This window comes from Procambarus clarkii, chromosome 48 (assembly GCF_040958095.1).
Source record: "Procambarus clarkii isolate CNS0578487 chromosome 48, FALCON_Pclarkii_2.0, whole genome shotgun sequence".
In the NCBI taxonomy this organism is placed as follows: Eukaryota; Metazoa; Arthropoda; class Malacostraca; order Decapoda; family Cambaridae; genus Procambarus; species Procambarus clarkii.
The window spans coordinates 1,768,451-1,782,628 of record NC_091197.1 but is presented as its reverse complement, the minus strand read 5'-3'; the positions used below and the strand labels follow the sequence as shown (position 1 = coordinate 1,782,628).

Here is a 14,178-nt window from a genome sequence, read left to right as displayed (position 1 = left end):
CCCCCTGGCATATGCATTAATGATATATAATGCATATGCCAGCCAGTCCAAGTCTAATAAGATAATTCTCCTATCTCTCAATTTATTCTTTACCTACTCTTCACAGCAAGTCTTTGTCACCCACATTGAACAATATTCTAAGTCTTCACTACCCCAAAACTTGCCTCGCCACCCAACTTTTACCTTACCATACATCTTTGCTACCCATCATTTGGTTTGTATTAAACATTCAAGGTTAAATGTTTGCCCTTGATCACCTAGCAGCAATTGAGGATACAGATGTAAGCTGATTGGAGAGTCGCGTTCTGAGTGTAAACTAGTAGAACGTAAGTCAAGAAACTGCAGATGGCCTATTGTCCTGCACGTGGCATTTCCTATTTATATCCACCTACACTCATTCATATACGTCTAACCTAAGCTTCAACCAATCAAAGATTCCTATGCCTATTATGATCCAGTAATATGGACCCAGTGATCCAGTAGTATGATCCACAATCGATTTGAGAATGGTCCAGGACGGACCGAAACGTCGTTGTCCCTTCACCTTCTAGTGTGTGGTCTGGTCAACATACTTCAACCACGTTATTGTGACTCGTCGTCTGCACATGATCCAGTAATTTGTTCCACAAATCCACAACCCAGTTACCAAACCAGTATTTACCCAGGTATTTCCTAAATCTGAACTTATCTTCATTTAAAGCCTTATCAATAGCTTCCTTGTTATGCCCATTCATCCACTTGTACACTTCAATCATGTCACGTTAAGGTTTTTCCAACATCTCTTCATACGGAAGCTTTCTAATTTGCGGGATTAACTTTGTCATCCTAACTGACGTGTTCTAGTGAATTATGTCCATTCTTTAGTGTGGCGACCGAAACTGAACTGCATAATCTAAATGGGACCTAAAAACAATACGTTAATAAACCCAGCCGACTTATTGCTAACTCTTCTATAAATAAATCTATGGGAAAGAAAAGCTCTCAGCCTGCTAACAAGAGTGTACAAATCCACAAGGGCCGGGACGAGGATTCAAACCTGCATCCGAGAGCATCCCAGACGCTGCCGTAATCGACTGAGCTACGACATGGTCAAAAGGAGTTGAAACCGAAGTTCTACTGAACTTACTGGATCCTGCAGCCTCTCCGAGGCACAAACCAGTGTTAGTGTAACAAGAATGTGAAGTTTTCTACGTCCATCTAGTTCCACCCGCTCCTCCCCAGAACTAGTTGGTAAATAAGCACTTTACCTTGACTCCTCTGATCCAACACTTGTCCACACGTGCCACACTCCTGAAAAAATATATTTTACATATATTAAGGGCAAGTATAAGTAATTATCAAAAGGCACCAAACCGGGAAGGCTATGTAGCACCAGGGTAAGTATAAAGTTTATTTCAAATACAATCGAGTAGGAAAATACAATTATGAATTTCAAGAACACTGGAACCAATCACTGGAAAAGGTGTAATTGCAATGGAGATTAATTACAGATTGTATCAACAATAGCGAGTAGGCAAGACTGATAAGACTGCAATAGCCTAACGGAGTACATTTTTGTCTTTGACTCATGAGGCTATGGTTAAGCATCAATGTTCTTTTAAAGTTACATAGAAACACATTACCTTATTACGGTCTTCCACTAAAACAAACCTTTAGCTAACCTTAGATAAACGTACTGTGTATTATTAATTTATTTAGCTGTCTATTGGCCTAAATTATATAAATAACATGTTTCAAACCTCTCAAGTACAGTATATGGTCTCTGAGCACTAAACTAACGTTAGAAGCCTAGTGATTACATTGTCAAAAATGACCATTTACAGGTGAAACCATTTTACATCGCAGAGTAAACAAGATGCAAACAATTAACATCTTCCATCTATTAGATAAACAATTATCTAGTCGTCCCTTCACTTTCTAGTGTGTGGTTTGGTCAACATATTTCAGCCCCCGTTATTGTGACTCCTCGTCTGCAATTATCTTCCCCATTTATCTGCACAATTGCTATCCTGATATGACCACTCCATCGCCCTAGTCGTTAACACTAAACAATCTAGGGCGACTTGTTGCTAAACATTATATGCCACCTTTACCTTAGCTACAAGACACGTTGTGCATATTATCAAACTACCTTTAATGTCATAATGCAACAGTTTGCGCGCTCAAAATACAGATAGACAAACTCCTCAGGAACCGTAGGGGAACCTTTGACAAGCCGCCGGCTTCCTGTTGCCGTAGAGGGCACTATGGAGAAATGGTGGCCCTCTGGTAAATTTAAGTCAATATTACCTAGGAGTTATGATGTACCAGCCATTGAACATCTGGGACTCACAGTTAATATGAAAACAATCCTTAAGAATAGTTAAACGAATCTTTGACTTAAACGAACAACATTGAATATTGAACTGTACGAGTCTCTGTTGTGGTCCCATCTGGCCTACTGTGTCCTAATATGGAAACTTCATTTCAAAAACACATCAATGATTTTCCGCTTTGGAGAAAGTTCAAGACAGCAACAACAATCATGCCAGAACTTGTTCAACTGTCACTACCTGGAATCAATGAAGGATTAACACTTTAAATGTTTAAATTGTTGTAGATTTTGATAGATTAGCCTATAAATTTTCCTAGAAATTACCTACTTAATATTATCTGTTAAATTAAGGACCTGCCCGAAGTGCTATGCGTACTAGTGGCTTTACAAGAATGTAAACACACAGTGCTATGTACTCCTTGTCACCTGTCCTCTTAAAAATAGCGTCGCTTTTGGCCGTTTACCCGTATGGCCGAATATGGACGTAATATGAAAATGAAAAAAAATGAAAATAAATTTGGGATTTCTTTTTCAGCAATAATAACTTAAGGGTCCTCTGATAGGTTAGGTGGGCAGGAAATTCTCAAAGTTTCAAAACGTTATGAAAAATGTTAATGGAAAGAATCCTCTTCTAAGCTGGCCGAGTAAGCCAGACGACTCAAACAGAAAACGGAACAGTGCGTCACTTTTGTGAGTCGATTTCATTTCAAATTACGTCCAAATTTGGCCATAGCGCCGCGCATACCAGCCAAAAGTGACGTTAGTTTTAAGAGGACGGGTTGATCAGAAACCCAATATAACTTGTAGTTATATAAATGAATAAATAACAGCCGAGGCCTTTGTAATATTGACCAAGTTGGAGGTCATTAATACAGACCACTTCTCTAAAATGCCATATTTGACACAGACAGGCTGGACAACAGCTTCAAGCTCAACAAGCCACAATGTAACACAGAAAATAGATGTGTTGTTTCCCCCATTGGGTTATTAACCCATGAACCCGCTTAACCACTCAAGTCGTAAATGCCGAGTCATTCCTCTTGTTCACAATATACACAAGACAAATCCTCAATAAAATAAGGGTGGAGGGAGTAGGAAGGCTGACCTTTGACAAGGTGCCGCTGTCCTGTCCCCGTCGAGGCACTGTAGATGGTGGCCCTTAGGTCAATTCATCATAGGAGCCCTTCTCCTTCCATCATTCTGAATCATGCTCATCATACTAACCTGCACCCCCTCAACCCCCCCCCCCCCCACCATCTTCACACAATCATTCAGATTTTCATCAAAATATGTCGAAGATTTCTCTTTGGGTTGTTTTAAGGGGCCTGACAGCCGAGTGGACAGCGCTTCGGATTCGTAATCCTGAGGTTCCGGGTTCGATCCCCGGTGGAGGCTGAAACAAATGGGCACTTTCTTTCACCCTGATGACCCTGTTTACCTATCAGTAAATAAGTACCTGGGAGTTAGACAGCTGCTACGGGCTGCTTCCTGGGGATGTGTAAGAAAAAGAAGGCCTGGTCGAGGACCGGGCCGCGGGGGACGCTAAGCCCCGAAATCATCTCAAGATAACCTTAAGATTGCTGGCTAGCTACTGGCATGGCTATTAAGGCCACCACAAGCGCCCTAATGACTTAACTAGCGGGTACACCTATGGCTGCCACCTGACAATCTCCTCTATATTTTGTCTAAATACATAAAATATACAAAATAATAACGAATAACAACATGAAGTACACACCCCGAACAATGCTTTCTATATTATGATTGAGTAATGATATCTGTAACACATTTATTTTTTTTCACTGGTAATCAACATGACCCTTGCCTGGCGGCGGCTGGTCGACAACTGAGCCACACGTTGAGAAGCGGGACTCCCAGACGCGCCACTCACCCTTACTTCACTATAATATCTAAACTGTCAACCTCTAATACAGTTAAGCATCTGACCACCAGAGGCGCTAATGCTTCCCTGTTATTACGCCATCCATATAATGATTGTTCTCATTATTCATTGTTGCAACGTGTAAATACATTCAACACACTGTAGTGACTGTCAGATGCAGGCGATGAGTCACAATAACGTGGCTGAAGTATGTTGACCAGACCACACACTAGAAGTTGAAGGGACGACGACGTTTCGGTCCGTCCTGGACCATTCTCAAGTCGATTGTGAAGAAGAGGTAGAGACAGGCAATAAATAGGCAAGAGAGAGCTGAGGAGGAAAGTAAGGTGTAGGGGATAGTAGTAATAATGAGAACTGCAGAAGGCCTATTGGCCCATACGAGGCAGCTCCTATTATAACCACCGAAAGAGAAGGAGATAGTAAGAATAAGAAGAGGATAGCAAAGGAGCGTAGGAGAAGACAATGAACAGAAAAAGGTGAGAAGAAAGAAAGAAAAGGAAAGAGAAAGAAAGATAAATGGAAGGGGTAAGCTTATGTTAAGTCACGTTTGTTAGAAAGTTTAGAGCATTTGAGTATATACTGTGAAAGGGAAGAGTCCACAGCAACAAAGCCAGGACTCAAGTTCATGTTGGGTACATTGTGTATCAGAGCCGATTCTACAAGACAGCGTCTGTGTAGAGGCAGGAAAGATTATTTTGTAGGAAGACCAATCAATGGGATGATTAGAATCCCTCACATGGCAGAAGAGAGCATTGTTAGTGTCTGCAGACTTAACGCTTCTCTTGTGTTCTTTAAGTCTGTCATTCAGTGTGCGGCCAGTTTGCGTAAATGAAATTTTTTTGACCATCATTGTTTGCCGTGATCGCCAACATGGTATTTAGAAAAAGTTGATCTGCTGCTGACCTCTTGCTAAATCTCTCCACTAAGTGACATTAGACGCTGGATGAATCATAGATCAGCAGTGTTGTTAATCTAAATATAGCAGGTGCATCTGAGTGGGTCTGGATTAGTAGGAAAGCATCACGCACTAGCCCTTATCAGTCACCATTCTGCAATATAAACAAAAATCCCCCATGCTTTCCACATCACTTGTAATACAGGAAATATGGAGTGGATTAACAGGAATGAGAGAGGACCAAGTCAGAGAGAGAGAGCTGAGGGTCAAGGAAGTCTATGTTCCCTCTCTATTACAGGCCAAAACAAAAATTCATACCTTGGATTAATTTCCAACTGTGGCTGCAAAAGTGAGTATCTGGTCTCTTCGGGTACTGTGTAAATTGAGTGTGTACGAAGTGTCTTGCTGCACCCATCTCTTCCACAGTGATGACACATGGATGCGACTCCAGACGAGAAGTAGTCTTCACTCCCCAACATCGTCCAGCCAACACAGTTTTTAGCCAGTCCATAAATTCAGTTGCTTGGGAACGACGAAGACTACTCTCAGCTGATAGTGTAAAAAAAAATGGACACAATTTATATGTTATATGCAATAAAAACCCAGAGTTGAATGTAATGAAACGCCATTTTCTGGGTGAGACCTGGAGGCTCCCCGGAGCTTACTAGGCTGATATGCTAATGTCAGCCTTTGGCATCAGTCATGTGTATGGAGTTCTGTGGGCCTACCGGGGACCACGAGGCAGAACCTGGCCCCCTGAGAGAGGGGGCCAGGCATGGGGAGCAATGGCCTATAGAAACCCTCGTGTGGTTGGAAGCATTCTATGTCTGCCATCGACCAGGTCAGGCACCCAGAAAGGTAAGCATCCCAAAACAAACCCCTATTCTGGTGAAATTATTGATACCACAGGCCGAACAAGTGGATAGAACTCCCCCTAAAAGAAACGAGCATGACGTCACACGTCGCCGTGCCGCTTTCTGCACAGCTGGTGGGAGCCTCAGACTCCCTACGCCGGCTATCCACCCTTCAGTTCTGAGGCTGGATGTCAAAACATGCACAAAACTGCCGACCAGAGGGAGGGAGGGATGCCGGGGAGCCTCCGGGTCTCGCCCAGAAAATGGCATTTCATTACATTCAACACTGGCTTTCTGGGGGGAGCCCCAAAGTCTCCCCAAAGCTACTTACCAAACGACAAAAACATGAGGGACTTACCCCAGAGGCAGTTGGCACTCACCCCTCAAAGCGAAGTCGAGACAACTGGCTGCAACCATCGACCCAAAGCAACACAGGCCTCGGATCATTGACCAAGTAGCGCGCTGCCAGGACCCTGTCCGACCGCCAAAAACTCCGCACCCGAATCTCGGCCCAAGACATGTTATCGAAGACGGCAGCAATGAGCAGCAAACTTACGAATGACGTGGCCACGGGGATAGACCGTAGGCTGGCTAGACCCAATAACCCTACAGACGACCTGGGAGACCCGAACCCTGGAAAAGGGAAGGAGGGAGACCGGATCAACCCAAAGCGAGTAACCCGACACATAAGCCGTGGCGCGCAAATGACGGTGGAGAGCCGCAACCAGACAACACATGATGCACCCACAGCCTGACCAACCAAGCATCAACAACCCAAGGACCCCTCCGGAAAGCAGCCATCTCATTCTTTGCCAGAAAAGAAGTGGGACAAACTGCAAAAGTGCCGGTGCAAATCCTGAGGCATTACGAGCAGAGCAAGTACGGTGTCGACCCATTGCAGATGAGGCCACCCCAGGTGGCACATGCAACCCGGCCTCAGACTCCACCTATGGCCTACCTCGACCAACTCATGGGCATAGCTCTCTTCCTGGCCAGAGCAGAGAACCCGGACATTCTCTGAGAGCCAATCTGGAAGGAGCTCAAGGAGGCTCAGCAAGCCTACGACAGAACCCAAGTGCCGACAGGCCCGAAGGTAATCCACCACAAACAATGCCAACAGCGAGGGAAATAACATGAAGCTGCAGCTCACTAACTTTTGTGAGAAAGGGCGGAGCCAAAGATAGGCATCAAGGGGCTCAAAGTCGAGACCCTTTAAAACCTAGAACACTTTCCCAATTCCACGCCACTCCAGCATGCAGGGATCGGCAAAGCCGCGCCAAGAAAAGTGAGAAAAACAGTGGGGTGTCAGCTAGCCAGAACGACCGAAAAACCTTGGACTGTACCAAATAGGATAAGAAGGACCTGAACTCAAAACAGGCCAGGACCAAAGCCAAGGAAAAAACTGGGCCACACAACAGAACCTCATGCTCCTCCAAAGGGGAAGACATGAGGACAGAAACCTCCAGAAAGATGCCTACTCCCAGGGAAACCCAAAGGAACCCCGAAAGCAAAATTGAGAGGGAGTCGAACCCAAGTCTAAAGACGTACAGGTATGAAATATCCCACTCCTGCATAAAAATACCATGCATGAGTATGAAAATACCCCCCCCCCCCCCAGCAGGAGTATGAGTAGCCTGGGAGAAGCTTCGGCACAGCTTGTTTTAACAAAATAACTGGTCACACAGACCACAATGCTCCCCACCAACCATAACTGGTCACACAGACCACAATGCTCCCCACCAACCATAACTGGTCACACAGACCACAATGCTCCCCACCAACCACGGCACAGCTTGTTTTAACAAAATAACTGGTCACACAGACCACAATGCTCCCCTGGTCACACAGACCACAATGCTCCCCTGGTCACACAGACCACAATGCTCCCCACCAACCATAACTGGTCACACAGACCACAATGCTCCCCACCAAACATAACTGGTCACACAGACCACAATGCTCCCCACCAACCATAACTGGTCACACAGACCACAATGCTCCCCACCAACCATAACTGGTCACACAGACCACAATGCTCCCCTGGTCACACAGACCACAATGCTCCCCACCAACCATAACTGGTCACACAGACCACAATGCTCCCCTGGTCACACAGACCACAATGCTCCCCACCAACCAAAACACTCCCAAACCAAGGAAAAACAAAGTCACAGATTTACTTATTAAAGGCTTTAATATATTTAATTTATTTAATAACACAGATTAAAGGTTTACCTTAAGGGCGAGGACCACCACAAGTGAGGAAGCCCCCCTGAAAGGAGTGTTGACTGAATGCCCCCAGGGAAAGATAACCTTCACCATGCAAGGCTAGTACTTACAGAGCGCACAGGGAAGGAAACCCTGAGCACATGCAGTTCCAGTACACTAAACTCCTGGCTCACGCACACATCCCTATACGAACACACCGCTTCAAAAGCAAAAACACCAAAGAAAACGGGATACCAGAGCACAGTGACTACCAGGCCCGGACATAAGTATAGAACTAGACTCTGCACGACCTGGCTGACCCAGGCAGGTGGGGGGGGGGGGGCAGACTAGTGAAGAAGGGGGAGGGGGGGGGCAGACTAGTGAAGAAGGGGGAGGGGGGGGCAGACTAGTGAAGAAGGGGGGGGCAGACTAGTGAAGAAGGGGGGGGGGCAGACTAGTGAAGAAGGGGGGGGCAGACTAGTGAAGAAGGGGGGGGGCAGACTAGTGAAGAAGGGGGAGGGGGGGCAGACTAGTGAAGGGGGGGGCAGACTAGTGAAGAAGGGGGAGGGGGGGGGCAGACTAGTGAAGAAGGGGGGGCAGACTAGTGAAGAAGGGGGGGGGGCAGACTAGTGAAGAAGGGGGGGCAGACTAGTGAATAAGGGGGGGGGGCAGACTAGTGAAGAAGGGGGGGGCAGACTAGTGAAGAAGGGGGGGGCAGACTAGTGAAGAAGGGGGAGGGGGGGCAGACTAGTGAAGAAGGGGGAGGGGGGGGCAGACTAGTGAAGAAGGGGGGGCAGACTAGTGAAGAAGGGGGAGGGGGGGCAGACTAGTGAAGAAGGGGGAGGGGGGGGCAGACTAGTGAAGAAGGGGAGGGGCAGACTAGTGAAGAAGGGGGGGCAGACTAGTGAAGAAGGGGGGGGGCAGACTAGTGAAGAAGGGGGGGGGGCAGACTAGTGAAGAAGGGGGGGGCAGACTAGTGAAGAAGGGGGGGCAGACTTGTGAAGAAGGGGGAAGGGGGGGAAGACTAGTGAAGAAGGGGGGCAGACTAGTGAAGAAGGGGGGAGCAGACTAGTGAAGAAGGGGGAGGGGGGGGCAGACTAGTGAAGAAGGGGGAGGGGGGGGGCAGACTAGTGAAGAAGGGGGGGGGGCAGACTAGTGAAGAAGGGAGGGGCAGACTAGTGAAGAAGGGGGGGCAGACTAGTGAAGAAGGGGGGGGGCAGACTAGTGAAGAAGGGGGGGGCAGACTAGTGAAGAAGGGGGAGGGGGGGCAGACTAGTGAAGAAGGGGGAGGGGGGGCAGACTAGTGAAGAAGGGGGAGGGGGGCAGACTAGTGAAGAAGGGGGAGGGGGGGGGGCAGACTAGTGAAGAAGGGGGGGCAGACTAGTGAAGAAGGGGGGGGCAGACTAGTGAAGAAGGGGGAGGGGGGGCAGACTAGTGAAGAAGGGGGAGGGGGGGCAGACTAGTGAAGAAGGGGGGGGGGCAGACTAGTGAAGAAGGGGGAGGGGGGGGGCAGACTAGTGAAGAAGGGGGGGGCAGACTAGTGAAGAAGGGGGGGGGCAGACTAGTGAAGAAGGGGGGGGGGCAGACTAGTGAAGAAGGGGGGGGGGGCAGACTAGTGAAGAAGGGGGGGGGCAGACTAGTGAAGAAGGGGGGGGCAGACTAGTGAAGAAGGGGGGGGGCAGACTAGTGAAGAAGGGGGGGGGGGCAGACTAGTGAAGAAGGGGGGGGGGGCAGACTAGTGAAGAAGGGGGGGGGCAGACTAGTGAAGAAGGGGGGGGGGCAGACTAGTGAAGAAGGGGGGGGGCAGACTAGTGAAGGGGGGGGGGCTAGTTTTACAAAATTTTGTTTTCATTGTGGGGGAGTTCGTTTGGGAAATTTTAGGCTACGGTGTCGTTTTAACCATGCGGTAGTCTGTTTTGATTTGCTTATCTTGCGAGAAGCCTTCCCTTGGATGGTGGAAAAGGTGATAAACTTTACATTTATTTAAAGTGTTCACAGGTCATTGCTCCCTGCTCCTCTCTGAGGGGGGGGGGGCAGGATCTGGCTCATAGTTGTTTTGTTGTATAAGATTCGTTCCTTGGAACAAAAAGTTCCAAGTAGCACGGGCTATGGTGAGCCCGTAGTGGACTTTTTTCTCATAGTCCACAGAAGGCCAACAGAACTCTGCAACTGATGACACCTAGTAGTATGGCAGTTATTCAGTGTGATAGCTCCAGAGAGCTGACAATTTTCCTCACAGAAAATACAATAACAAAAGCAGTATTAAAAATCAAATTAATGATTTGAATGCACTTGTGTGCAAAGATTCAATGGGCATTATGGAATTTTAATTAATCCAGATTGTAGATGAATGTAGACAATTGGAAACTTACGAGAACAGAAAATTATGGGACACCAGTTATTTCACATTAATATACAAATTAAAAGAGGAGGGGAATTAGTAGTATTATCAGAATTTTTTTTAAATTTTCACCAAAAAATGAATAAAAACTCATGAACATTATGTTTTTTCTGTCTTCTTAGCAGCCAGTTAGAAAAGTTATACAAAAGTTGTTAAGTTTCTTACTTCCTTCGTAATCAACTGCTTCTTTATGCTGACGCTTTTCTTTCTCTACAGAAACAATTTTCCTGTTAGTGAATTCCCGTAGCTGCATGAGAACTGCTACATCATAGGCCTCGTAGCAGAATAACACTTCCACATTGCGTTCCTGCACAGGAGAAAAAAGAAACACATTAACTGTTATATCCTCAGTATCATAATTCTAAGAACTGTCCAGCATTGCAAACATCACTAAATTATTGTATTGAGTGGAACACCTTAAACCTAAATGGTTCAGAGATTAAGGTGTGGATGAACAAGTCTGTTTAAGACCTGGAACAGTTCCACACCGGCTAGTCTTAGATGATATAACTACTATTTGAGTCTTATTATTTCCACAACCTATTTTTTTCAGGGGAAAGCTTCTAGTGGCTCCCTGAAGCTACTATACTGATATAGTGCCAAACTACAAGGTGCCATCAGTTGTGGAGTTCGTAGTGACAGAACCTGACCCACCTCACAGGTGCAGGGAGCAAAGGCAGTTATGAAAAAAATTTGTCAACTTATTTCTGTTTGCCACCACCAAAGCAAGGCACCCAGAAAGTCAATGCAACAAAATAGACCACAGCCTTAAAACCACCAAATGAACAACAATGTAAACAAACAATTGAAAATTCATGAAACTTGAGCTAGCTCATTTGCCTCCACCTCCCTCAACATTTGGGGGAAGGAGGGAGGCAGTCAGGTGTCAGCCAACTGCTCCACCCTCAGTTCTAATGCTGATATGTATGTGCCTAGTTCCTCTCTCATTGTTCTGGCTCTGGTCTTGGTTTCAGCTCAGTGATGTTTTGCCCTCGAGGCTTTTTCTATGTATGGTTGTGCAACGTGAGCCAGGAGTTTAGTGTTCTTGGAGCTGCATGTGCCCAGGGCTACCTTCCATGTGCGCTCATTAAGTGCTGTCCTTGCGTTGTCAGGGTTCACTCCCTAAAGGGGTCTCCATGCTTGTGGTGGCTCTCGCCCTGAAGGTAAGCTTATTGTCTTGGATTGTCAGTCTCTCCTTGGGTCGAGTGTGTTTATATGCTGGTGGGGCGCACTGAGGTAGGCCTTCCAGATTACCATACCTGGTTTGGTCTGCTATTCTTCTGTGTTCCACGGTCGGGTATCTTGAGAGTTAGTGGTACTTAATTGGCAATTCGGTCCTTTTATGGCCTTTATTTTTCATTGTGCCCTCATTCCTCTAAGGGGGGTTTATTTGTGCCATTCCTGACTTATTAGGTTTACCTAGTGTCTAGGCATGGATGTTCCCCTTTCTGGTTTCTCTCTTGTTCTTTCTGGTGGTATTGGGTGTTAATAGGGAAACCTATACAATTATATAGGAGTTACCACCCTGGCGATCCCAGTGCCTGGGCATACCTGCAGGGAACATTCACCCTGCAAGCCCTGGAAAACCCCTATGGGTTTGGTGGTCCTTGTGATCCACCCACCATCCCTGCTCTCACTTCGAGCAAATTTCTGGGTTGCGCACCATCCATGCTTTGTGGCAATGTTCAGTTTGTCTGCCTCCACTGCTACCTGTTGGGTCTGTGACAACTTTGGCCCTGAGTCATGAAGGGGATGCTCCCTTCAAGTTGCTCTACTCTGCCAATTTTGGAGGGGCTTCTGGCAGCAACTGCTGGTGTCTTTAGTTCCTGGATTGCAGCAGTCAAGGTTGTGTCCCCGGTTTGAGGTCCGGGGCTAGCAAGTGATGCTTGTCTCATGGAATAGGCGGTGATTTTGTCCATACCTCCTTTTCCTTCTTTCTCCTTTGGCCAGGGGGTTTGCCCTTTTTTTCCCCTGCCCCTGGCCCAGTAGTAGGTTTAGGGTTGGGGTTTTTCTTAGGGATATCCCTTCGGCAGCTACGAGGGTTGTCCCTTTCAATTCGAGTGTAGATACAGTTGAGCCTTCTCATCTTGCCAAGGTTTCTGGGAACTCCTTTTTAGTTCCATCACACAAAACAATAAAAAACCAACTTTGAATGTAATGAAACGTCATTTTCTAGGTGAGAGCCCGGAGGCTCCCCAGAGCTATCCAGGCAGATATGTATACAATATTATTAGACTTTGGCATCAGTGTGAATGAAGTTTTAGGCCTACCAGGGACCACGAGCCAGAACCTGGCTCCCTCAGAGAGGCACGAGGAGCAATGGCCTATAGAACTGCACATGTGATTTGGAGCATTCTATGTCTGCCATTGATCAGGCCAGGCACCCAGAAAGGCAAGCGCCTCAAAACAAGTCCCTCTTCTGGTTAAAACCACTACTGAAACTAACGAGTGGACTCAACTCCCCAAATGAAAACGAGCATGATGTCACATGTGCCGTGTCACTTGTCTGCTCAGCTCCCCCCCCCCCCCCCCACCCCCGGGAGGGGGAAGGGGGAGCCTCAGACCCCTCATGCCAGCGATCCACACCCCAGTTCTCGGCTGATGTGATAAGGCTCAGTCGTGTGGCTCCAGCTCCAGATTCTCTCTGTTGTGCTATGCCTTGTGTTCAGTACTGCTCTTACAGTGGCGTGTGAGCTGGGAGTAATAATCTAATATTCACAGGTACTCGGGCTGCATGTGCTTAGGGTTCCCTTCCCCGAGTGCCCTGTACTGAGTGCTGAGTGTCCTGTACTGAGTGCTGAGTGCCCTGTACTGAGTGCTGAGTGCCCTGTACTGAGTGCCTTGTACTGAGTGCTGAGTGCCCTGTACTGAGTGCTGAGTGCCTTGTACTGAGTGCTGAGTGCCCTGTACTGAGTGCTGAGTGCCCTGTACTGAGTGCTGAGTGCCCCAGCCCTTGGGGACTGGGGTTATCTTCCACAAGGCACCTTGGGAACTACCTCTGTTGGTCTTTTGCTGCTCGGTAATTGACCGCCCTGGGAGTGCTGGGGGGTTTCCTCCTCGCTTTTTACCTTGGGGTAACTGGTAGTTTTTGCACTGGTAGGAGCACAGGGTACTGCGCAGCTAGTTTTTACATATTACAGTGACCGGCTCTGTTCCTTCTGGGTACCGTTGTCCTCTTGCGGGGTTTTTCTGTTCATTTTTTTTGTACATAGTGGGGGGGGCCCTGCTTTTGTACCTAGTGGGGGGGCCTGCTTTTGTACCTAGTGGGGGGGGGCCTGCTTTTGTACCTAGTGGGGGGGGGCCTGCTTTTGTACCTAGTGGGGGGGGGCCTGCTTTTGTACCTAGTGGGGGGGGGCCTGCTTTTGTACCTAGTGGGGGGGGGCCTGCTTTTGTACCTAGTGGGGGGGGGCCTGCTTTTGTACCTAGTGGGGGGGGCCTGCTTTTGTACCTAGTGGGGGGGGGCCTGCTTTTGTACCTAGTGGGGGGGGCCTGCTTTTGTACCTAGTGGGGGGGGCCTGCTTTTGTACCTAGTGGGGGGGGCCTGCTTTTGTACCTAGTGGGGGGGGGGCCTGCTTTTGTTCCCCTGCCCCCTGTTATATTAGG

General features: G+C 47.6%; 1 protein-coding gene across 1 annotated transcript in view; it reads right to left on the bottom strand.

Moving 5' to 3' along the window:
- LOC138349732 (uncharacterized) overlaps positions 1 to 14,178 on the bottom strand; it is a 231,884-nt gene that overhangs the window by 193,446 nt on the left and 24,260 nt on the right. Inside the window, exons 3-5 of the mRNA XM_069302480.1 lie at positions 10,741 to 10,882; positions 5,431 to 5,661; positions 1,248 to 1,290 (exon numbers count right to left, since the gene is read on the bottom strand). Of these exons, the coding sequence (XP_069158581.1) occupies positions 1,248 to 1,290; positions 5,431 to 5,661; positions 10,741 to 10,828 (362 nt within the window). The 5' untranslated portion in view covers positions 10,829 to 10,882. The remainder of the gene's footprint in view (positions 1 to 1,247; positions 1,291 to 5,430; positions 5,662 to 10,740; positions 10,883 to 14,178) is intronic.